General features: G+C 33.5%; 5 protein-coding genes across 6 annotated transcripts in view; 1 reads left to right on the forward strand and 4 right to left on the reverse strand.

The window, feature by feature from the left end:
* fidipidine (coiled-coil domain-containing protein 93) overlaps positions 1–6,745 on the reverse strand; it is a 242,044-nt gene extending 235,299 nt beyond the window's left edge. The window contains exon 1 of the mRNA XM_066390728.1: positions 6,734–6,745. The gene's annotated coding sequence lies outside the window, so the exon portion shown is untranslated. The remainder of the gene's footprint in view (positions 1–6,733) is intronic.
* Positions 179–4,381, reverse strand: Ipk1 (Inositol phosphate kinase 1). 2 transcript variants are annotated; one of them, XM_066390740.1, is made up of 6 exons: positions 3,604–4,381; positions 3,226–3,422; positions 2,294–2,352; positions 1,111–1,266; positions 630–1,061; positions 179–576 (listed from the first exon to the last, which is right to left on the reverse strand). In XM_066390740.1, exons 1-6 carry the CDS (start codon positions 3,950–3,952, stop codon positions 411–413), a joined length of 1,359 nt encoding a protein of 452 aa, XP_066246837.1. In that variant the 5' UTR covers positions 3,953–4,381; the 3' UTR covers positions 179–410. The 2 variants fall into 2 exon arrangements, with proteins under 2 accessions (XP_066246837.1, XP_066246838.1); XM_066390741.1 differs by lacking the exon at positions 1,111–1,266.
* On the forward strand, positions 4,727–5,698 carry mRpL24 (mitochondrial ribosomal protein L24). The gene is made up of 3 exons (XM_066390196.1): positions 4,727–5,068; positions 5,121–5,363; positions 5,420–5,698. Exons 1-3 carry the CDS (start codon positions 4,797–4,799, stop codon positions 5,667–5,669), a joined length of 765 nt encoding a protein of 254 aa, XP_066246293.1. The 5' UTR covers positions 4,727–4,796; the 3' UTR covers positions 5,670–5,698.
* Positions 5,700–6,690, reverse strand: mRpL4 (mitochondrial ribosomal protein L4). Its single transcript, XM_066390195.1, has 2 exons — positions 6,004–6,690; positions 5,700–5,949 (listed from the first exon to the last, which is right to left on the reverse strand). Exons 1-2 carry the CDS (start codon positions 6,615–6,617, stop codon positions 5,730–5,732), a joined length of 834 nt encoding a protein of 277 aa, XP_066246292.1. The 5' UTR covers positions 6,618–6,690; the 3' UTR covers positions 5,700–5,729.
* Positions 6,746–7,278: 533 nt separating the features above from the next.
* cact (NF-kappa-B inhibitor cactus) lies at positions 7,279–22,376 on the reverse strand. The gene is made up of 5 exons (XM_066389993.1): positions 21,674–22,376; positions 17,101–17,299; positions 16,209–16,365; positions 8,394–8,725; positions 7,279–8,256 (listed from the first exon to the last, which is right to left on the reverse strand). The coding sequence occupies exons 1-5, from the start codon at positions 22,093–22,095 to the stop codon at positions 8,197–8,199; spliced, it is 1,170 nt and encodes a 389-aa protein (XP_066246090.1). The 5' UTR covers positions 22,096–22,376; the 3' UTR covers positions 7,279–8,196.
* Between the last annotated feature and the right edge of the window lie 302 nt (positions 22,377–22,678).

Here is a 22,678-nt window from a genome sequence, read left to right on the forward strand (position 1 = left end):
ATTTGAGGTTAGTTACAACTTTTTTTTTTGATAAGCCGTCTTCGTTAGAACGGCAACAGTGTATTGGAATGAGAGATTCAGCGATTTAAGCAACTTTTCGACGCAAATTCTGCATTAGACCGCAAAAACAATTTATTCAAAAATTAATTTTTCATGAGAAATAAGTGAACACTTTAAATTGTAATAAAATATTTTAATAACACATCAATAATAATTATTATTCGATTATAACATAAAAATCACAATTTACTACCAATTATTTAAAGCACAATAATTGAAGTTGAATAATACAATAGTATCAGAAGATGCGTTTACAATTAATGATATAAATAAAAATTATTAAAATAAATTAAAATCTATCTTAAAAATCACACATTTCATAGAAATTAAAATTGGTATACGATACAATGTTACGTTAACAAGCCACATTTTTTCAACGCACGGAAAATATCCCTGTTTCGACTATAATGTTTTTGTATTGTAGATAGGGGTTTTGGGTACAGATCAAACACACCGATGTTCACCACAAACATCCCATATTTCGTCTCAAACGTGGCTTTATTAAAATCAATATCACTGAAAATATGTTCAATTAACTTAGAGTTAAAGAATAAAAAACTTTCCCCTACCTTGGTTTCTCCCTAATCTTCCTAAATGTTATCATAAGAGAGCAATCTTTTGCGATCGCAGACACTAAATATGGCAAAAATAACAGCTCATTTTCTAATCTCCTCGAGACATCCATAATTGTACATTTTGAACAAATGTGTTCTTTGTTTCCTATGTATTCGAGGACTTTATCTACATAACTAAAATCCTCCCAAACATCGCTCTTTGTCAACTTTTTATAAGTGCTATGTGTGCCCTCTCGGTCCAGCATTTGAACTGATAGAATTCGATTCAATACTGATCCTTTTGGTAGAGTATTTTCTAGTGTAATTTGCTCGTTAACTACAGTCAAATTACAAATAGATTTACATTGACTATTAAAGATTTCAGATTCATTTCCTAAATCTGTTATGAGACATCTTCGCAAAAAATCACAAAATTCGTCTATTAATCTGAAAGAAGAATAAATAAATAAGAATAATGTCTTTTTCAGTCGCTTACATTTCTTTATGGTCGGTTGATTCAAATATTTCTCTCAGAATTTCTATGTTTTTGTTCTTTTCATCATAACAAATGAGACCATTTTTAAATATCTTAAAATTATTTTGTGGTACTTGAAGGAGGCTGTTTATGGCTGATTTCATTCGATTTGAGTCCCTACAAAAAGAAAGAAACAAGGAATGATGATAATATACTGAAATATATTTACCGATAAACATAAATATTAAGATGTGGACAATGCAGCAACTACTACTTTCCAATATTAGATTTTGGTTCGGCCACTTATGGCACTTTTCAGGGGAGCGTAGGTAGGGGAAATACCAGATTCCAGGTACCAAGAGCGAAAACCTAGGAATTCGGTGAATGAAAAGAGAACGATCCCAAAATAAACCTCCAGACCAAATAAAGAAGACAAGCCAAAGTAGTAACCACTTGAATCCCATTCCTGCAAACTAACCCTTAAGATACGAAAGTAACTAATTACCTTTTGAAACAGAAATTTAGGTAAAAAAGAAGCGACACAGCGGTCTCATTTAGGAATCCTAAACCTTTAATATGAGTCTAGAGGGACATAAGGAGTAAAATAATTGATTGTAATCGAAACAATAATTCCAGAGCGACTGTACTATAAAGAACCATATTCCCTCCCTTAGATTTCATACACACCAGGGCTGTGGATGTGATCCACGTTTCTTCGCCGGTGCAAATAAAGAACAGGGTAGATTTAGTAATCTGCTCGGCGTACTTCCTTCAACACACACATGCCAACCGAACAATCAACTTCAGTCAGCAAACTAATCGGCGACTACAGCAGGAAGAAAGGAAGTTCCAGAAAGTTTTGGTGAGGAGGTCGAAAATTTACTCACAGAGACCAGAATTCGTAAATTATTTCCCAAATGCAAGAGCAGGAGCTAAATTCGATTAAATGCCTAGATAGTTCATATACTTTCTGTGGAAATAAAATACTAAGAGAACTGTCATTTCTTCTGTAGCCTAATTCTAAATTGATCGGGATCGGTTAAAACGATCCAATAGGCCGGACTGGAAAGTTTTCCAAAACTGTACAATGCTATATCTCAGGTTGAAGTAGAGTAGTGGAGGACTGTTGTTGGTCCATCTAATTCAATATAAATACAATATTTATCATGCAAAATTACATGAAGAAAAAAATGTTATTACTTACCCTGAAAACAGCTCTTCAGGACAATATTGAGTTTGAGACTTAATTTGCTTCTTTTCTAGCTGAAAGTGAATTTTTTAATTTCAATAATTTTTGAATAATAAAATAGGACATTTTAATTATCTCAAGTAGATTTTTTGTTTTATGTATTATCTACAAATTTTTTCAAAAAGAAGTAAATGAATTTTACACTTCTCTTAATTTAATTTTATCTTTATGGTTCTAAAGAAGGGAATACAATAAAAAGAAATAGCAGGGTACAGTACAGTCTAAAATCCTGTACACAAATTCCCACTAATACACTAAATAAAGTTATCAAAAAATGTGAAATATTTCACTCCAACAATTATCTGTAAAACACCATTCATCAATTTTTTGGAATGATGGCATGACTCATGTCAAAGAAACTGTTATCCCTTAGCAGTTAAGAAAAGGATTTTCTTTAAATTTAGTATTTTTGAGACTGCTTAGACTATCTTATTTCACATTTTTTCACCCATACATTTCACATACATTTTTGGCATAAGACACTAAAGACTTTGATGCTCTTTAGTTCACAGAGAAAGGTTGTGAGAATGAAATAGGGCTTGAGATACTGGAATTATTTTCAATTTGCTTTCTTGACCCTGGAAATATGGACTTTCCCTTCAATATATCTTCCTGAGAATCTAATGTATATGAAGAATGAGAGCCCACAAGAAAGGCTTAAGAAGTGTAATGTGAAAATAAAGAACATACTCTTCTAAAACTCATTCTAGTCCTTTAATTAATTTCTAGGCCACAATTGATTGGTTTATTGATTGATTAATTGATTGATACCATTGTAGTTTACCCCTCAAAAACATATATTTCCTTCTCCTCAAACTCATTAAAGACCTTTACTAACCCTTCCTTAATGGATTGAATATAATTATCATATAAAAATTTCAACTCACTTTTAAATATTGATTCATGCAGAAGAAACAATGTGGATGTATCTGTTCTTTATATGGCCTCCATCCTTGTTTTGGCTTAATCTCAACAGCATAAGTATTACCAGATAACTGAAGATTATCAAACTGTGTAGGCAGAAATGCGAAATCAGCAAAAAGAGCTGCTCTACCATACTGCAAAGTTTTACTCATCCTAAAGTCTAAAATTATCATCATAGATATATTGGCATTATTCATATAAATAACTAAATGAGTAAATTCAATTATACACTTATTTGCATGCCAAGCTAACCTGACTAATTATTTATAATGTATAGGAATTCATATTGGCAATGATTAATGTGGAAAGGGAGTTGAGACAATAGTCAGACATTTACTTACCAGGACGTTTTTTCGCAAGCCCATCTCTAAAACTTTGCATCTGCTTCCTACTTAAAACAATCAGCTTTGATTCAGAAGTGTATTTGTGCCCCATAAGTGGTCTCATTATTTTTGAATAGAAATCAAGGTCCCTTATTTCATCACTAAATTCTATGCCATAGTACCATTGAAAAAAATCATTAATTAGAACTAAAATCCATCCCAGGATTGATTTCGGCCTTTCAGTCTTTCGTATTCTTAAGATCTGCTTGGATTTTGGGAGAGATATGACAAGATTGCAATTGCCTTCTCCTCTATAATACCATTTGGTGGGAACGGTAAAATTTTCATAAGTTGCATAGTCTGACATTCTGATAGTGTATGGTTCTAAAGAGGAGTTATCGAAGAACAAATGGCAGATACTTTCCTAGCTCAATTTGTATAATACAATATGTATATTTTACTCCCAATTTTTTTAGAAAACTAATTAATTTACCCATAACTATTTGAGTTTGAGAGACTACAGTAATCCTTTTATGGTTGGTAGATGCCCAAAAATCTGTTCTTCAGGGGATGGTCAAAAATCCTTTTCTACATGCTAATGGACACGCACGGTTACTGGTCACTGAAATACACCCACACACCTTAAGATAATTGCGAGGGCATTGAGACTATTGACCAAAAATGCACTTTAATGCAAAATTGCAATACTTTGCCAAAAACTCTAAAGAAAAAGTGAAGCCGCGAAGGCGAGTGGAAAAAATTAACAATATTAGAAGTCAATGTCAAAATAAGAAAAGTGGCAAAAAATTCTCCACTACAATGGTGCTGATAGGAAATGTGGCAGCGTTGGAGATATAGCGATGATTATTTTTTATTCAAATCTTGTCAAAGAAAATCTCAATATAATAATTTTATAGAAGCTGAGTGTTGCAGTTAAAACTAAATATGAGTTAATATTAGGATTTCAAAATATAATGCCTCTTTTCGATTACATTGGATTGGTCTACTATCTAATTGACATGCATTATTGCCGTTACAGCTTCACGGCTTTTAACAAAGACAATTAGCCAAAATGAAAATACACGTCAAAAACAGATGATTTTTCTTAACCTCACACTTAGTACTTAGTTTTGAAATCTAGAAAAATTTTGATTCAAGAAAAAATTACTGTAATCAAGACAAATTCCAACTAATACTTATAAATTTAAAAAATGAGACTAACATCAGTACAATTGGTTCGAATTGGAAAATGGTCCACACAATTTTCAAACCTTCCGGAAAGATACATACAGAGAGCTATGAACCAAGTTTATTGGAGAAACCCCAAAGGTCCTCAATACAAACCTAAAGCAGTGGTTCAAAGAAAAAAGTTTTACTTCGGTCTTCACAGGCCTTGGACTTTGGAATTTAAAAATGAAAACCAACCCGGAGTATATAAACCCATGGTTTTCGTTGAGCCAATCAAAGAGTGGAGTTTCTTCCGGTAAATTATTTTTTGCTCTTATTATTACAAACCAATATCTTAAACTTGTTAGAGGTGATCGTGTTGAAGTTCTTGTGGGTAAAGACAAAGGTAAACAAGGAATAGTTAAATCAATAATACAAGAAAGAAATTGGGTTACAGTGGAGGGTTTAAATTGCAAATTGAAGAATTTAGGGCAAGATGACAGAAAGGATTTCGAAGGTGTTTATATTCAAGAGGAACAACCACTGCTAGTAACAACTGAGGTTGCTTTAGTGGATCCATCAGATTTGAAAGCAACTACATATGAATGGAGGTATTTTTGTTTTAATGTCTCTGGGAAATTTAATAAATGTAAATTAACTTTCAAAGGTATACTGAAGAAGGAGACAAAGTTAGGGTGTCTGCCAGAACAGGAAGAATAATTCCCATTCCAGCAACTGCTCAAGAAACAAAGGACTATAAAACCAAAGCTACTTATATTGAACAGCCTAAAGACACAGTTGCCAGTGAAGTCTCAGAAGTGACATTTGAACCCAAACTGTGTACTTTTGAGATGGATATTATGGAAAAGATGAATATTAAAGAAGATAGGATTCCACCAAAATCATTTTGGTATTAAATTGAAATAAATTTAAGTTGTAAATAAAATACGTTTTTATTATTATTACATTTGACTAAATTACAACTGATTTACTTTAAACTTTGCTAAGATTGCCTTAGAGTCATTTCTATGTAAATTAGTCAGGATCTTCTCTTCAATAACATCTACTGCTGACCTGGTAAGGACTAGAGTGTCATGCTTTAACATTGAATATACATTCAACCCATACACTGGCATTAAATTGAAATGTTTAATTACATCTGTGGCTGCAGTTATGTTCCTGGGCATTATATCTGTGCTATAGTTTAAGTCCATAATTGAAGTGTTTATCCCAAAATTAAAAATTTCTTACCTATCCACAAAAAGTACAGATGGTCCCCACAGCCTACTCTTCACCAACTCTTGCATATAGTCAGATTCTTCTGAAGGAATTTCCAAACTATCTACTATATGCAAATCATCTTGCGCCAGTTTAACTGATAACGCGGAAGTTAAACCATGTAGTCTAGTGTAAAATGGCAACATGTAAAAATGTGGTGTTGGAGATTTTGGTCCATGGATAACACCACCTCCTTTAAATAGTGGCGATCTTATGGAACCATGTCTCGCCCTTCCCGACCCTTTCTGCGGCCATGGTTTTCTTCCACCGCCTCGAACTTCAAATCTTGACTTGGTATGTGCATAACTTACATATCGATATAGCTGTTGCCATTTTATATTTTGATGAATTATGTCTATCCGTGGAGCTGCAGCAAATATGTCTGGGTGTAGTTCTAGAATTCCCAACTTTGTTTCATCTATTGTATCCAAACTTTCCAGCCAGACTTGTCGGGGTTTCGAATATTTAGGGGGAAATAATAATTTCCGGGGTTCTATAGCGGCTATTTGGGTTCCAGTAGAGTATGTTGTTGAGTGAGTTTTTTGAAGGGCGCTTTTTATGCAATTGAAGGCAAAGTGCCTCAACATTTCTTTGTCGATAAACTGTTACAAAGACGAAAATTATTGATAGAGTTGAAAAAAACTAATATCTAACCTAAAAATTACTTTAAAAATGAGCAGGGAATTGGTATTCGTTCGCAGACGTCACATGAAAAATTTTCAATGGGTATTGAAGTTAAGTCAACAATGTAAACAATGTATGCAGTTTTGAACAGAAAAATTACTTTATACTTTAATTCCCTTTCTGTATATTTTGTTCGACCCACAGTCCAACTGAATTATGGGCCGTCCTATACATGAACACATTGCATTGATGCACTGTTTCACCAGGGACACATTTGTCTAGGTTGGTATAGCTATATTTTTTGTCTGATCTTATACCAAACTGCTATTTACGTATACATCATCCTACTGTATTATTCATGTTATATTTATTAGAATTTTTATCCCCTCCCTCAAATGTGCTACCTAAGATTTCTTTAAAATTAATTCTACTGCCGTCACGTGGCAAAATACTTCCAGAGGGATCTTTCTTGTCATCTTAAGTCTTTATTGCTCTTTACAGGCAGCATAAACATCAGCCAACACTTTTACAAAAGTGTAAAATCTTTTATCTCTTTGTATTACGTAAAATTTGTTTATTTTCATACTTACATGTCTGACTAAAGGTGAAATAAGGTAAGAGAAATTAAAATAAATTTTTACGTTCTTTAATGTGTTTGTAATGTACAATTTTTAATACGAAATAAGTATCTTCAAATAATGTTATATGTACAAAATTTTCACGATCAGACCTAAATTACAACAATAAATATAACGTATCTTTTTACACATATCATTGGAGTTTATAACAAAGAACACAGTGTTTGCTTTTTAGTCTTCATCTTTCACCAGCAATTCTCTAAACATCACAATATCAGTCCAAAGGCACCTCTGTTTATTTGCAATTATTAGCAAAAGACCAATATTGTGATAATTTAAAGTCAAAAAATCAAACACCTTCCACGACATTCGTATTTATTTGATTTAACGATACAGGACGTGAGTAAATTCACGAAGGATACATATATCCCCACTACAAATGAAATAAGTCTTAATTTTTATAAATACGTATTTACATTAAAAATTATCACTATTTACAGACTTCTATCATCCATAGGGAAATGGTAAAAATAAGTTAGAGTCGACATTTTCTAAACACATTTTCACATTCTCTTTATATTCGTTTTAAAACTGGAAAACTAGATATCAGCTATAAAGAAATCCCTACTAAAAATAATAATGCCGTTATTCAATTTGGCTGCGGGATATACTATTTACAAAATGAGTAACATTATTTTTGCTTCAGTTCACTCGAATTTAGATGTTGATACGTTCCCATTCACCCCTTAACTATTGTCATTAACAATGGTGCAGAGCAAAAGAGATTCGTACTCAAATTATATGGACTAAAAGCGGAGTTTTAAGGCCCTTGAATAGTGAATTATAGTTCACCAGTTTTTGGTATTAAATTTTATTCATTTCCTCCTTCCATATGTACCTGATGGTCTCGTGGTTAATTTGCAATTCTTGCTTGCATAATGGCAAGATATTCTTGGTGCAGATTTCAGGCACTGGCGTTTACTAGATTCAGGGAAAATCTATGAACTTGTCGATTTTCGAACATCTGAAAAAAAAGAGAGTGTATATGAAAACCTGAACGTTATTCTTCAAAGATATCTGACTTAAGGCAATGAGTTTAAGTCACATTGCTCAGTGAATCATGATGATATTATAAATTCCTTCAAATGTCAAATCACTTACCTCTTCATCATCACTATCCTCCTCATTCTCGTCTTCACTGGAATAAGGCGATTCAACGCCTAGATTACGCAAAGATTGTCTGATGGTACCAGATACAATAGAGGACATTTGCCACGCGTTGTGTTGTCTGTAGCTCGTAATATGGGGATTTAGGAGACTACATTCTGTTAGGAGAAACTTGACCATTTTTTCATCTCCGTTCTCCACTGCATAGTGAAGGGCAGTGCATCCTGCAAGTCCCTCACGAGCATTGATATCAGCACCGCAGGAAACGAGATGTTTCAGGACATCTAGGTGACCAGATATGGCTGCTACATGTACGCATGTTTGACCTGAAATGAAATAAAATAATAAACATATAATCATGTGCTGGGTTTAAATGTGTTTACTAAATATTTCGACAAACTCAAAATCGGAAGGATTCTCTGTTTAAGTGAGCTAAAAAAATATTGGGCATTGACCTTAAAACTTTTCGAGTCGGAACTGGGAAACATTGGGTGAGGATGTTTATCTGAATTCCACTTATTAAGATAGTGTTAATTTATTAATTTTACATATATATGATTGTTCATCAGTAGCTGACATATATTCCTGCTTAATAAATTTTCTTAACATTTACATAGAAGTCATTACGAATAATGGCTTTATTATTGTAAGCATTTTACGAGCCGCTATTAAAAATTTTTGAAAAAATACCTACAAATATTTGCTATGCACTTCAAGTGAAAAGAAAAAAAATATCTGCACCTCATCATTAGGAGCCCAATTGATAACTTGCGTGCAAAAGGAAAATCCGCAATTTATTTAGGTAAGAGGAATTCCCACCTATAAAACTGATAACGCAGATGATTTTGATATGTTGGAATGTTTACTCCATGTAAATATCGTGTGACTTAACAAAATATTATATGATTACGCTTTAGCACCTACTTAACACACACTTACGCAACGTTCATACATCAAAGGGAGTCTGGAAAAACCATTCCTATGCAATCAGAGCATTTGGGGAAACTGGATTGCGTGAACGGGAATTTAACGGAAAATAAACCCGTGTAAACAGAGCATCTGTTTCGAGGATATGGAAAACATTTACAGAGCTCAAAATAGATGAGGAGACGAGCGCAAACACCTACGTAATCACGAGATCCTGAATATGCGGTTATTTTCAGATGTAAAGGTATTTTGATTTGTGATTTTTGGGCCTTTGTAAATGTCAAGTGAGTCAAGTTCCAAATAAAGGGAACTTGTGAAAGGGGTGAATACCATAAAGTGGCCTTCACTATCATGACTAGATCAAAGAGGCTTTTTATTCCCTATTATTAACTTTTGTCCCACATCTCTGGGGTGGTATACTCTGCCTTCCTATGTACCTATAAAGATGATAACTAGAGATTGTAATCAATTAAGTCTTAGAACCCATTTTCAACATGAATTTGTTGAAACAGCATCAAACAAAAAAGCATTGATTTGTCACGAGTCTATCAGTAACCAATCAAATTCGTCGTCGCTAATGGCGTCATCACACTTTTGTTCTCAAAATTACAGGAATTCTAGTAATTTAATTTAATCAAAATTGTGTGCAACTATTAATGAACTTTCATTGACAATTGTGAGATGAAAAATCCCAGCCATTTGAGGCGGACCACCCCATATATTCACCGCCAATAGGACGAGGAATATAGCATATTCCCTATGCATGGTGATTTTGACTACCTCCGCATAAAAAATTATTTATCCACATGATAGAGTTATTTCAACAACACAGATAAATTGAATTTAGCGACCCGATGATTGGTACAATCAGAAATAAAACAATTTCCCTGATAATGAAATCTGGGCAATAAAACCGATTAATCTCTGAGATATTTTTAGATACTGCATCTCATATTCCCACTTTATATCAACTTAACAGGGATTTAAATTTTAAATACTTATCGTCGTATGTCGGAGAGTCTGTTAAATTTGCTTTAACGCACTCAACTATTAAGCAATTTGGCAACGTGGACGTTAGCACATTGAATTTCGTGTTGTTGGGATTTCCTAAATTCCATTCGGGTAGAGCAATGGAGCCCATTTGGGGTCACCCGAGAATATTTCCAACGATCCAAATTCGGTAGAAGCCACCGCCGCAAAAACAAAAAATTTGTTTATCATGAATTTTCCCAGATTCCTTATACTATGATGGGTCATGAATGAGTGAAAGACGCATTAAATTAAAAATGTAGTCATGTTCGTTGAAAGCGAGCATTAAACTTTAACCGTGGTTAAATGGTTGTTTATTCTGTCATTCCGCCTTGTAATTAGAATGTTATGTTATTTGAAATTGCGAATTCAATACAACACGAAATCAAAGGTGGTTAAATCTGACAATCTTGGGGGGATTTTTGAGTTGCCACAGAAAAAAGTCTCTATACAATTACATGTATAATTTTAATTTATTTACGAAATAATATTAGTGAAATTTGAAAATCTTCTGAAACCGTCACTTCGTAAACTAAATTATAATATGGAAAACTCATACAAATTACAACTGGAATTTCCAGTATAACAATTTAGGCTATTCTATAACACGTCAATATTAATTAAACCGCGGCATATTATTAAATTCAATATCTTAATTACCTTATTATACCAAATCTAGGAGCGACATGATATTTATCATCACACTATTAGAGAAACAATGATGATTTCACTTTTCGACAAAACAAAAAACGACGGCAGTTAATCAAAAAATCACACATTTTTCCGAGAATAAATGTTGATCTCGAATCGCAAATCCCGGCACATACATACCTTTGTTTAGTGAAAAAATTTGCATTCATTAACTGGTTGTACGTCATGTTTCACTTCACAATTGCGAATATTTAATCGACTGAATTGCCACCCACTCGCATTTAAACTTTTATTTCATCGACTTGTACAAAGCAGATATTTACATCCTTCCGTCTAATGAAAACAGATAAACATTAAAAAACAGGTAAAAAGGAAATAACAAAATAAAAGGAAAGCGAGCGGTTGAGTTCTTGACCCTGTTGAGAATGACATTGTGATATTCATTCATTTTCATATTAAATTTGAAGAGACTGATAAAATCATCAATTAACATGGTTTGTTTTTTATGATTGGACTGAATCTACACTTTTATTTACTATTAATGCTATGAATTTTTTCAGTTTAAATTTAGATAAAATAATAACTGACCTATCAAAACAAGCAATAAGGCGACATTTGAGTGCATTCTTGACAATGTTGGTTAGCTACTCTACCTAAAGACTTAAAACAACAAAATTCATCACACTACTGCACTAAATTTGAACGCATTACAATAGAAAGTATATTCAGTTCGATCAAATTTACGATATAGAAAGCTCCTCATCAAGTGCAAGATAGTACAATAAATTTAGCAATAAAGAACAAACTTAAAGTCTATCACCGTGTCCAGAAGAAATATAAGCTTCAACAATCACAGACCGGTTCCAATGGCCATTCTTTTTTTTATCAGTCAGTTGTTTCACCACTGCTCTTTTTGACAAAGTGGGCGTCAACTAGTGCGGTTTTGAAGAGATGATTCTGGTTCAATGTCACAATTCGATCAAGGGACCAATCACGAGCAAGCACCCAAAACCGTAATATTTTCCAGTCAGGCCATTGTCACATGACAGAAAATGATGTCAAACATCTAATGTTCTCGTTTGATTGGTTTAAAATGGATTTTCAGGTTAGGTTCCGTTCCGCTTTTGGGTATTTTCGCTGTATGTGACGGTGGCCTTGATTGTTTCATCATGACGATTTTTTTGCAAAAGTAGACGCCAACTAGTGCGGTTTATGAGAAAGAATTTTATAGATCACATTTTGGTATAGAAACCTCTGGACAATATACAAATACATGAGTAACTATTTTCTTTGAACTAATTATCGCAAAGCAACATGGGCGGTTCGAGTTTAATGTAAAGATCCTTCCAAATAGTCAATGAGTTAACTGAAAAAGTCGAGAGTTTTTCAAGAGCTTCATGGTATTTTTACTTAAAAACGGCTGAGAAATATGAGAACATGAGTTATTTTTCTGTTATAAAGAAGCATATGAAGTTATCCTTTCAATCGTGAAAAATGTGATGTTACTTCAAAAATTCCAGATTCGTGTAAATGCTCGGCCTCAGATATGACGACCGCATCATCTGCATATCAGAGAATCTTGACCTCGTGTTCAAACCGACCATACCTTGCGATTCCGTCCTTGTTCGCTATCCTGGACTAGGTTGAACCCAATAACCATCACCTCCACATTTACTCGTTGTATCACCACGTATAAGAGAGAACGTTCGAGAAAGGCGGATAAAAAGGTGATATCATGTTTATTCAAAACGAACGTGATCATTACTAATTCTTCGACTTCTCAAAAAATTTCCGATATGTTGTTGGGATTTCCTGTCCGCCGATTGTTTCAGTTGTGGTTTGGTAACCAGCTCATAAATATTTAACCAATTTGCACCAAAAACACTTTGTATTAACTAATGTAAAAATCGACCATTTGGCAACGCGGCGAAAGATGTTTAAAATTAGAGCAAATTAAACTTTTTAATTTTTGGATGCCTGGCCTAAAATGGAATCGCTTGATTCATCGGTCTGGATTCGCGAGACGGAGATTCTGGCTATTTTTGATCTATTTTGATTTAAGTCGGAACTAAGTTAATTTTAAAAAAGCCTGTTGATTTTTGGATAATAGATTGTTCGTCGGCGCCGTAAAAACGAATTTGCGAGGATAATAACGGGACAATAGATTGTATGTTTTCGCTTACGATAATTTGTAAAAGCCATATGGAAACAACAAAATGTCTGACGTTGAATCATTTAATCCCGAGGCTTGAATGACAACATAATCGCATTCTTTTTAAACCTCTCTATTAATGACAACAGAGATTACGAACCTCCTCGAAATGCATTATTAAATACCTACTAAAATGAAAGGTTCTGCGGTTTAGAAAAAATATCGCTTCAGTGACACCTTTTGATGTTTGTATTGTGATCATCTTGAGGCACTTAAAAAGATGAGAAAAAATTCTCATTGCACACGGACTATTAAATAAAAACATCTACGCAATAATTGCTTAAATTAGGATAAATGACACGATACAGCATTTTTTTGGGGATTACCAGAAACTAGTTACATATTAGGAGGCAAAAGTTTCTAACAAGTTCCTTATAGGAGACAAAAATTTTGATAACGAGGCGGACCAATTTGCATCAAATCTACTCAATTTTTATTAGTTTATTAGAGTTTCTTTTATAATAAAAAAAAAACTTAAAGTATGTAGGTGAATGATATTTCACAATTTCTTCTCTGCCGCCCCCTTCAAGACTTCCTATCTTTTATCGAACATTATGAAAGTTAGCTCAAGGTTTCCTTTACCATACTCTTGATCTTTTTAAATCACAGATTTCTTCAAACCTGGCGTATTACTATTTTTTTTTAGTGCCTGTCCAAAAATCTTTAAAATAAGTGCAGTTTATGTATAAAATTACTTAACTATTATTAAAATAGAGAGAGATTAAACAATACCTACTTAATCATCTAATTTTTGCACGAATTTGGAAATATTGAAATGTATGTAAACACTACTTGGAAGTATAGACAGATAAGAAAAATGTGACGCAGGTAGACGAATATATTCTCTAATAACGATGTGAAAAAAATTATTAATAATTAACCACTCATTGAAACTTGGACTTTTCAATTAATTCTAACTGAATATGCGCTGCAATATTTTCTTGCAAAAGCAATATTTTCCTCATGATTAGCTACACAACGGTAAACCAGAGAAATTACAAGAACGAAGGTACCTGATCATAGTCATCTCTCGACAGACAGCGCAGATCTAAGCTACTTAAAGATAACCTTGCTATGGGGAAATTTGCTAATAATCTCTTTGGGATTTCCTAAATCGTTTTTGCAACCGAGTCGGCTAATAGAATACCTACTACTACTAAAGTGGGTTGGTTGCTAGGTGATGATGCTAATAATTTAATATAAAACATAAATGTAATACTGATCTTTCTTGAATTTTCATATAAAACCCACATTTCAATGGGTGCATTCGGGTCGTTGTGCGATGATGTGGCGTTTTTTGTACCTACGTACGCAAACATCATCAATTGCATTTCAAACAATTGCAATGGGACATGAACGGATATTATGGGATGTTTCCCTGAAATGATTCAATGAACGTTAACGTTTCTCGTTAATTTATTCATAGTAGAATGGAGTGAATTTTACGGGTGAAATTTGGCATCACTGCCACGAACGCAGGAAATTTGAAATTTTATTGGGGGCCCGTTCAGGACCTCACGACGCGTTTGGGAAAACCAGACTGGTCTGCTGATCCTGCTGGCTTGGCAGCAAAATTCCGCATATTTTCAGTATAGCTTTAGCACAGCGAAAGTCATTCTTCAGAAAACTGCTTTTAATCATTTATTTTCCTTTTTAAGTCCTTTAATTTTTTTTCGAAATCTGAAAAGCACATGAACGCAGAGGAGTTGTGTCGTAATAGAAGATAAGTCGCTGAGATAGATTAATGAGAAGATTTGTTAACGGTTTTGAGGGAATGGTCCGAATTAAAATTACCTTTGAGTATATTTTTAGACAAACAGGCATTCGAAAGATCCTAAAATTAGTTTCAAAGACAAGAGACAGACAGACACTATGCATAAAATGTGTCTGTATTTTTAGTATTATGGCACTTGTTTAAGGTCTGAAACCGTAATGCTAAATTTCGTCGAATATGTCCAAAATTCGCGTTGTTGATAAACTTATCATAAATTTGCTTTACTGCTCGCGTTAATGGTGATTTTATAGGTCATAGATATGGTTGAAACATGACGATCTTTATTCTAATAATAGGGAGATGTTTATTAGAATAATTTTTTTGAACTTAAAACAAGGAACCATCAGAAAGAGAACTTTCCCAAATTGCTTTGAAATTTCAATGTATGTTATTTTCAATTTTCAAAAATCTATGGTCCTCCTATAGGTATATAAAATTCTTGTAGAACTCCAATTCATTTTCGTTTCTCGTCCAATATTTCGAAGACTAAGCAACAGAACATCACTAAATTACACACAAGATGTAAGACATTTTCATTGGTATGTGTATATTCTCTTAAAAGAAATTAGCTTCAAATGTTTAAACTTATACAGAATTTCATGTATCAATGAGATAACAAGGATACAAAAGTTACACAGCATTTGGCTATACTTATTTCGAAATTAAACAAGTGATCGAATCAGCGCCTTTTTGTATATGTTTGATTCCCAGAAACGTATTTTAATTTCTTTGGAACGATAGTAAAATACCACGAACCTAGAAGATTGCAATTTGACCTCGAAATTGGCGTAGGTTGGCGGAAATAGTGGAGGTTTTAGCAATGTTTTTTTGCAATGGTAAAATCAAAGGTCACTAGGAAAATCGCTGTCTTATCGTTCAATAACAAAATACAATTCAGATAAATGCAATTATGAAGAAAATTTATAAACGGTTCTGTCAGCTATGCGCCTTTCACTATGTAAATATAACAGGAAGATACTTGAACATGGCCAACATTTTAAAAATTTACAAGAAATACTACTGAAGGCGACATCCCATAAACAATCTAATACTTTGTAGATAAAAGCTTATTTTTAGTTCTGACCTTTTACGGTTCAATAATCCATTAGGTATAAGAAATCCATGACCGATATTAGTTGCAATTAGATCTCTAATTTAAATTGTTTACGTCAATTGAGATAATTACTTAAATAAATTCCCATTTAAGGGTACTTACCATCGTAATTCCATTGCTCGAGATTTGGTTTTTCGCAAGGTATTGACTTGTAGCTCAAAGCCAATGCTTCCCTGGACTTGAAACTTACAGGGTCGGTGATGGCTTTCACGCAATTCAAATTTCCTAGTTTTACGGCAAGATGTAGAGGTGAATTACCCTAAAACAAAAAAAGTATTACTTGTACATAAATTAATACCCATGTGAATAAACTTTCATTTCTTATTATTACTCTGCTTTGGGCGGGTGACAATTACGAGTTTTGTAATGGTGAGTTAAATAAGCAGAACTGAATAATTAAAACAAAAACATTATTAATTATGTAAGTTTTTATGTGGTGATCATGGTTTGTTGGTACATCATGGCGGGTGCTTGTTGACCGCAATTACGGGACTCCCCAATGGGACTCCCTTATATTCATGACGGGTGTTAAGACTTCTATTTTGTATAATGCCTAAATTTACCTTTGAAAGGTGAAAGAACTAAAGGTCTCTTAAGAAAGAAATGTGTCTCATCAGTTCGGTTCATATCCATCACACAAACACAAAGGACAGAAAACATAAATTTAAAAAATCAATTTTTTCGAGTGGTGGATACCGTGTCCCAGCAACCAAAGGAGATGCCAAAAGAGAAACAATTAAAAACAGAAATAGATAGGTACATAACTAAGCCATTTGGCACATCGGCCATTCGGAGGAAACGGGTCTCCTTATGATTGGGGGCATGTTGGCTTTAGTTTTTAATCATAACGGTTAAACAATTTAAAAAAAGTCTTTGATTTAAGCGTTTGGGTGACTACGAATGCTTTACAATTTGTAATTCTTGTTTCTTTGTCTTGTATGACGAATATGCGAGATTCAAATTTCAGTGTAAAAAACGTTTGGGGGTATATTACCTCTGAACTTCTAGGGCATGGTCGAGCACCAGCTATAATCAACCATCTGGCCACAAGGTACTGTTCAGTTCCGATAGCTAAATGAAGAGGGGTCTGCGAAGCATCATTACGAGTGTCCAGCAAACTGGGATGGGGTGCCACTCGAATCAAAGCTAGGGCTACCTCAGCAAATCTATGCAGAATTGCTTTGTGCAGATCACTGAAACATTAAATATTACTTTAATGAATCTCTTGAAGTTATAACTATAACTTTTGAATAAACAAAATGATTGTGTGTCCCTCGTATTGATATAACCGTAGTGTCGTAAACTGGGTAAATCCAACTTGCTTTCAAATTTTACACAATGGATATCTCACATTTAAAAATTTCAACAACCGTTCGTTGACTAAATTCGAGGCTAAATTAATGGCGGGAATTCCAGCAAACTCAAGCTGATTTCTCACGAAATGCGAAACGACCACCTATAGCAGAGGCACGTCGTCTTGGTACGGTAGGATGTCAGACAGGGGGCAATTAATTATTATGTTTGTATTTCTTATGTGTGGTTGCAGTAATGAAAGTGGTGAAAGCTTCGGAAAAGTACCGGAAAAGATATCGTAGAAGAATGATGGGATATTCCCATTGCCGTGAAAAAAGTGAAAATCAAGGAGGCAGTATTCATTTTAATTTCTTTTTTAAGTAGAAAGGACCTTAATGTCTTTATTTCATCGTTTTACATTCTGACGAAAATTAGACATTAAACATTGAATTTAATATTTTAATTCAAATTTCAATAGGTTCGGAAGTACCTATTCAAACTTTCGCCAATTTTGAAATAAGCAATTCCGATATTTTTCATCAATTATGAGTATTAAATTTTATAAGTAGCCCTGAACGATCTTTAAAAGCCCTAAAGCTACATTTATAATTTGTATAAATATATGTGTAATAAATGTAATGACCTATTGTAGTTCTCATGGCCCATAATTGCTACTCACGCAAGGGCACACAGAGTTGTTCATGCACTATGATTATTATTATTTGACCAAAGATATGTTATGGTTACTTTATACAGAGTGTTCCGAAAAATGTAGGCATGCTTTCGGATACATATACAGAGTGTCAAAATCACATGATAAGTTCTTATAAAAAAAATTTCTACAGAATCTCCCCATCAAGATGTAGGCCCCTAAAAGACGCCCGAAATCGGTTTTTATTAAATAACCTTTAAAGTGCTTGGTATAATTTGATAATTTTTTAATATGATAGATACTACTTAAGGCCCCTTAAAATAGTGTCTTTGAAACTCATTTTGCAGTTTGAGTTCGCCAGGAACCGATCATCTTGTACACATTAGTACTTATATTTTTAACGCCCTGTATATTAAAGACACAAAAAAAATATTTTTGGATAGCTTGAAGCTTAATCTGAAAAAAGTACTCTTGTTTGATATCCATAAAATGAACCATTTTCCAGAAAGATATCATGTCAATCATGAAAGTTTATTCATTTTTTTAATGTATATCGTTCCTTTTGAAAGCATGTTAATAAAAAAAATTAATTTTAAAGTTTTTCAGAAATATTGAATTTATGAGACTTTTTTTAGTTAAAATTACAAAAAGATGGGCGCCGACTTACATACTTTCAGCATTTTTTATTGGAAAAAATTGTAGAAATATTGTACAGATTGTTCCAGGGTTTAATGCACAACTTTTAACGACGTATTTTATGTCTAAAAATAACCTTAGTTTACTGTACAAACTATATTCCAAAAACGTGTTGTTAAGAAAATATGTACTCAAGTTCCATAAAATGGGTAAAAGTTTCTGTAAAAAATTGCTCACAAGTGCTTTATTACACGAAAATGGCACGACGTTGCAAAATGCATGTTAACTAGCTATTGATATCCACAAAATTGAATTTTTTTAATTCAACTTTAACACCCAATATTTCCATAACAAAGCATTTTTTATATACAGTAAAGTATATGGAGTTATGAAACTACATTTATAAACTAACACTGTCACAACAATGTTTTTAAAATAAATCCATAACTAGCGATTTTACAAAAAAAACAACATAAAATATTACTTTTTTTAAGACTTACGTACTGTTTTTAATACATTTTCTGTTCGATGTTTAGTTTCTGAGGTATTGACTCTAAGTTAATTTTTTTTTAAAACAGATACAATTTTTTTTTCATATTTTGATAACACTCTTTATTTCCAATTCAGTAATCTATGGCAGAATTTGACGTTTCGACGTTTCATGTCGGGAAAAGCTATCATCAATTAAACTTTTTAACGAAATATTTATAACTCCTGATAAATTTTTGACGATTTTCTTTTTATTGATTCTTTCCAAATTTACCTTAAAAGTATTATTATTATTTTTTGAGTATATGATATATTGAGATAATTTAATATGTACTTAAAAAGTCTGATAATTCAAGTGTGAACGAGGAAAGTCTAAAATTGGAAGTAGGGTCTGTATCTACGAAACTAAATTACAAAAAGAAAATTAATTAGTTTCAGCGTGTGTCGCAAAAAAATAATAAAATTCCGTGTAGATATTTTTTTCAAAAAAACTTGTATTTTGGAATTATTTTCAGAAAAAAACCGTTTTGCCAAATTTTTATTTTTGCTTAATATTTCGTAAATCAAGTGAAGTTCGACAATATCGTCTTTTAATCTCAGTTTACCATCAAATTTATCAAGTTTTGTCTAATTTAACTAACTTAATTCTAACAGTTGAGAAGACAGCAATAGTAGGTAGTAGTAACTGGCCCTCCTGTAGAACTTACATACATTGTTGTATATGCATATATTTACCGGTAAAACGTAATGAAGGAAAAGCGTTAAGAAAAGAAAATATTATTGAACTCTAAAAGTGAACGAATTGATACTACTTTCTATTCTAATCTGAATGAACTGATATTTTTTGAATTTGTTAAGATTTTGTGTCTCATAAATTTAAAACCTGTTTAAACCATAACCTTGTATAACTACATATATTGAGGAAGAGAATGTGGTTTACTTATGAAAGGAGTATCAGATAATTGTAATTTCCATTTCCTGTTTCCTAACAGAATATATATGTAGTATTTGCTTATGTTTGGCTTGAAGGTAAACAACCACTGGTAGAATTTTCAATTGGATTAAAATATAATGAAAGTGAAGAATGCTTGGTACCTTGAAGAATAAGCAAACAAACATTGAAGTATCTTTTGGCCAGTTATAATGATGATGATTAGTTACGAATGCACTGGAGGTTTGCATGATCTACTGATTCTGGTTGTCTCCAGCTTACGGACCGGACTTCCCAAATAAAAAGAAAAAGTACTGTTCAAAATTTTAAATAATTCAAGTTTATAAAAGTTAAGTTGGAACCTAAGCTAATATTATGGATATTTGTAACAGCCGACAAAGTGCGGCGCGAAGCGGGGTCTCCACTTTGGACCAGACAGACCGGAGCTACTTACTGTGTTAAGCCTAATTACTAATTGAAATATAGATTAAAACTCATATGGAAATGTCAAGTAAAGCATATTGCATTCATTTTTAGAAGACGGCTTTTCTCAATTTTATCTTATCAAAGATTAAAGCAAATTTATTTTTTAACTAATTTTCTCAAATCCCAGAGAAATATATGTCTGTATGAATCAAGAACGAAAAGCTCCTCTGGAAATTGAAAGCCTGAACACCTTTCAGTATTTCCTTCACATAAGTTTAAATGAAAGTAAAGAAGATGACAATGTTTAAAGAACTTTTGAAAGTCCTAAAGGGTTTTTCAATGTTTTTGATTCTATCCAATGAGTCTACAGCTTTGTTCCAGTAGGATGGAAGTCTAATTCTACATTGTCAAATACAGCCAGAAATACGTGCAAAAACTTCTAACCAGTAGGTATTTTGAGCATATGTGTAACTCATTTTGATGATCTGGAACTGACATCTCTGTTGGAACAGAGATAACAATTACTGATGAGTCAGCTGATTCGTACCAGTATAGTACTGGAATGAATTATCTCCTTATTTCAGGAACTTATATCAGGAATATTCAAGGGAATACCAAATCCTATAGGTGGGATGGTGGTCTCAAAGTGGTTACATTTGTGTCTTGATCATCCATTACTTTGACTTAAGGGATACTATGTGTTATCATAGGTGATAAGTTAAATCTATCAATTACCAATTCTGATAGGATTTTACAATTTAAGTCTGGATTTGTTTTCATTAAATCTTAAAGTCGCAGTACCGTGGTTTCAAATTTTCAAACCCAATACCAACATTCTTTAAATGTAGAGAATTGTAAACTCAAAACCCTAGCTCTCCTCACATCTGTGACAGTTCCCCCAATTGATACCAAATTTGGTAAATAGATACTAATCAAAACTATCAATCATCAAAATTACCCTCAATGTTGCGGAATTTAAGCAATTTAGTGTGGTGACATGGGGCATCAACGTATGCCAATTCTTTTCTAAGAAAGCTTTCTATAAATGGATACATCTCTGCGGTGTTCTATAGATACCCAAGTGGGAAATGTTCATCATTGACAACTCAAAGGAAGAAAATATTCTTGAAATAAACTTACGTGTTTCCATCTTCATCCTGCTTGAAGTAGATTTGCCAAGGAACATCATCTGCGGTTTTCTTGGGTTCCACAGGTGACGGAGCGACAACTTTAGCTTGATTCAGGTCGTTCAATTCCAAATTCAGCTTGGATATCTTCTCGCTCAAACTGAGTTCATTAGTCACATACACCCCGCTGTCGATATGCATGGATGAACCGGTTTTCTTATCGCTATCCTCAATAATACCCGAATCCGCCTGATGACTGCTGGGGTAAGGTAACTGATCCGGAAGAATTTCCTGGGAAATTTCCTGTGACAGCATCAGATTTCCGCTGGAAATGAAACCACTGTCGGCCCTGGAGTCGGTAAGCTCGGATTTCTCATTCTCGGTCAATTTTCCAGCATCTGGAACATTAGACGAAGGCTCTTGAATTCGCGACATTTTGCCAAAGCCACACGCTGGGTCGATTTGGTTTGGGATAGAACGAGAGTCACGGGAATCCTGCTCGATTACGCGAGTGGCGGTAAACTATTCGTATTTAGGCGGTAAATAAGTTGTCGGCGATATTTTGAAAGCATTCGGATTTCGAAATATGTCGAAAAAAGTCGTTTGCTCGGACACGCAACACCACAAAGAGCTGAAACGTTAATGAAAGAACTGCAAGTCGAATATTGAATCGAGGGGGATTCGAGAATGGAAGTAGGTGCGCAAACATTGGAAAACAACGTGACTGAAAGCGTCGTTCTACGCGCAATTATGGGAATCCCGAAACATGCGCATATAGAAAGCAAGAAAGCGACGTTGTCGCGAGGCTCGAAAAATCCCTGGTCAATAGTGCTCTGAAAAGATTTGCAATTCACTGTTTACAAGTGAAATGTGTCAAAGTCAAAGTTGAGTTGAAGGTCTAACTGAAGCACGCGTTGTTTACCAAATAAGATTTGTTTGAAAGCACCCTTGAACCATGAGTTTTTGATGGGTACACCTTTTAGTAAGTACTGGCAATGTCGTCTTACGATACGGGACT

This window comes from Euwallacea similis, chromosome 5 (assembly GCF_039881205.1).
Source record: "Euwallacea similis isolate ESF13 chromosome 5, ESF131.1, whole genome shotgun sequence".
NCBI lineage: Eukaryota > Metazoa > Arthropoda > Insecta > Coleoptera > Curculionidae > Euwallacea > Euwallacea similis.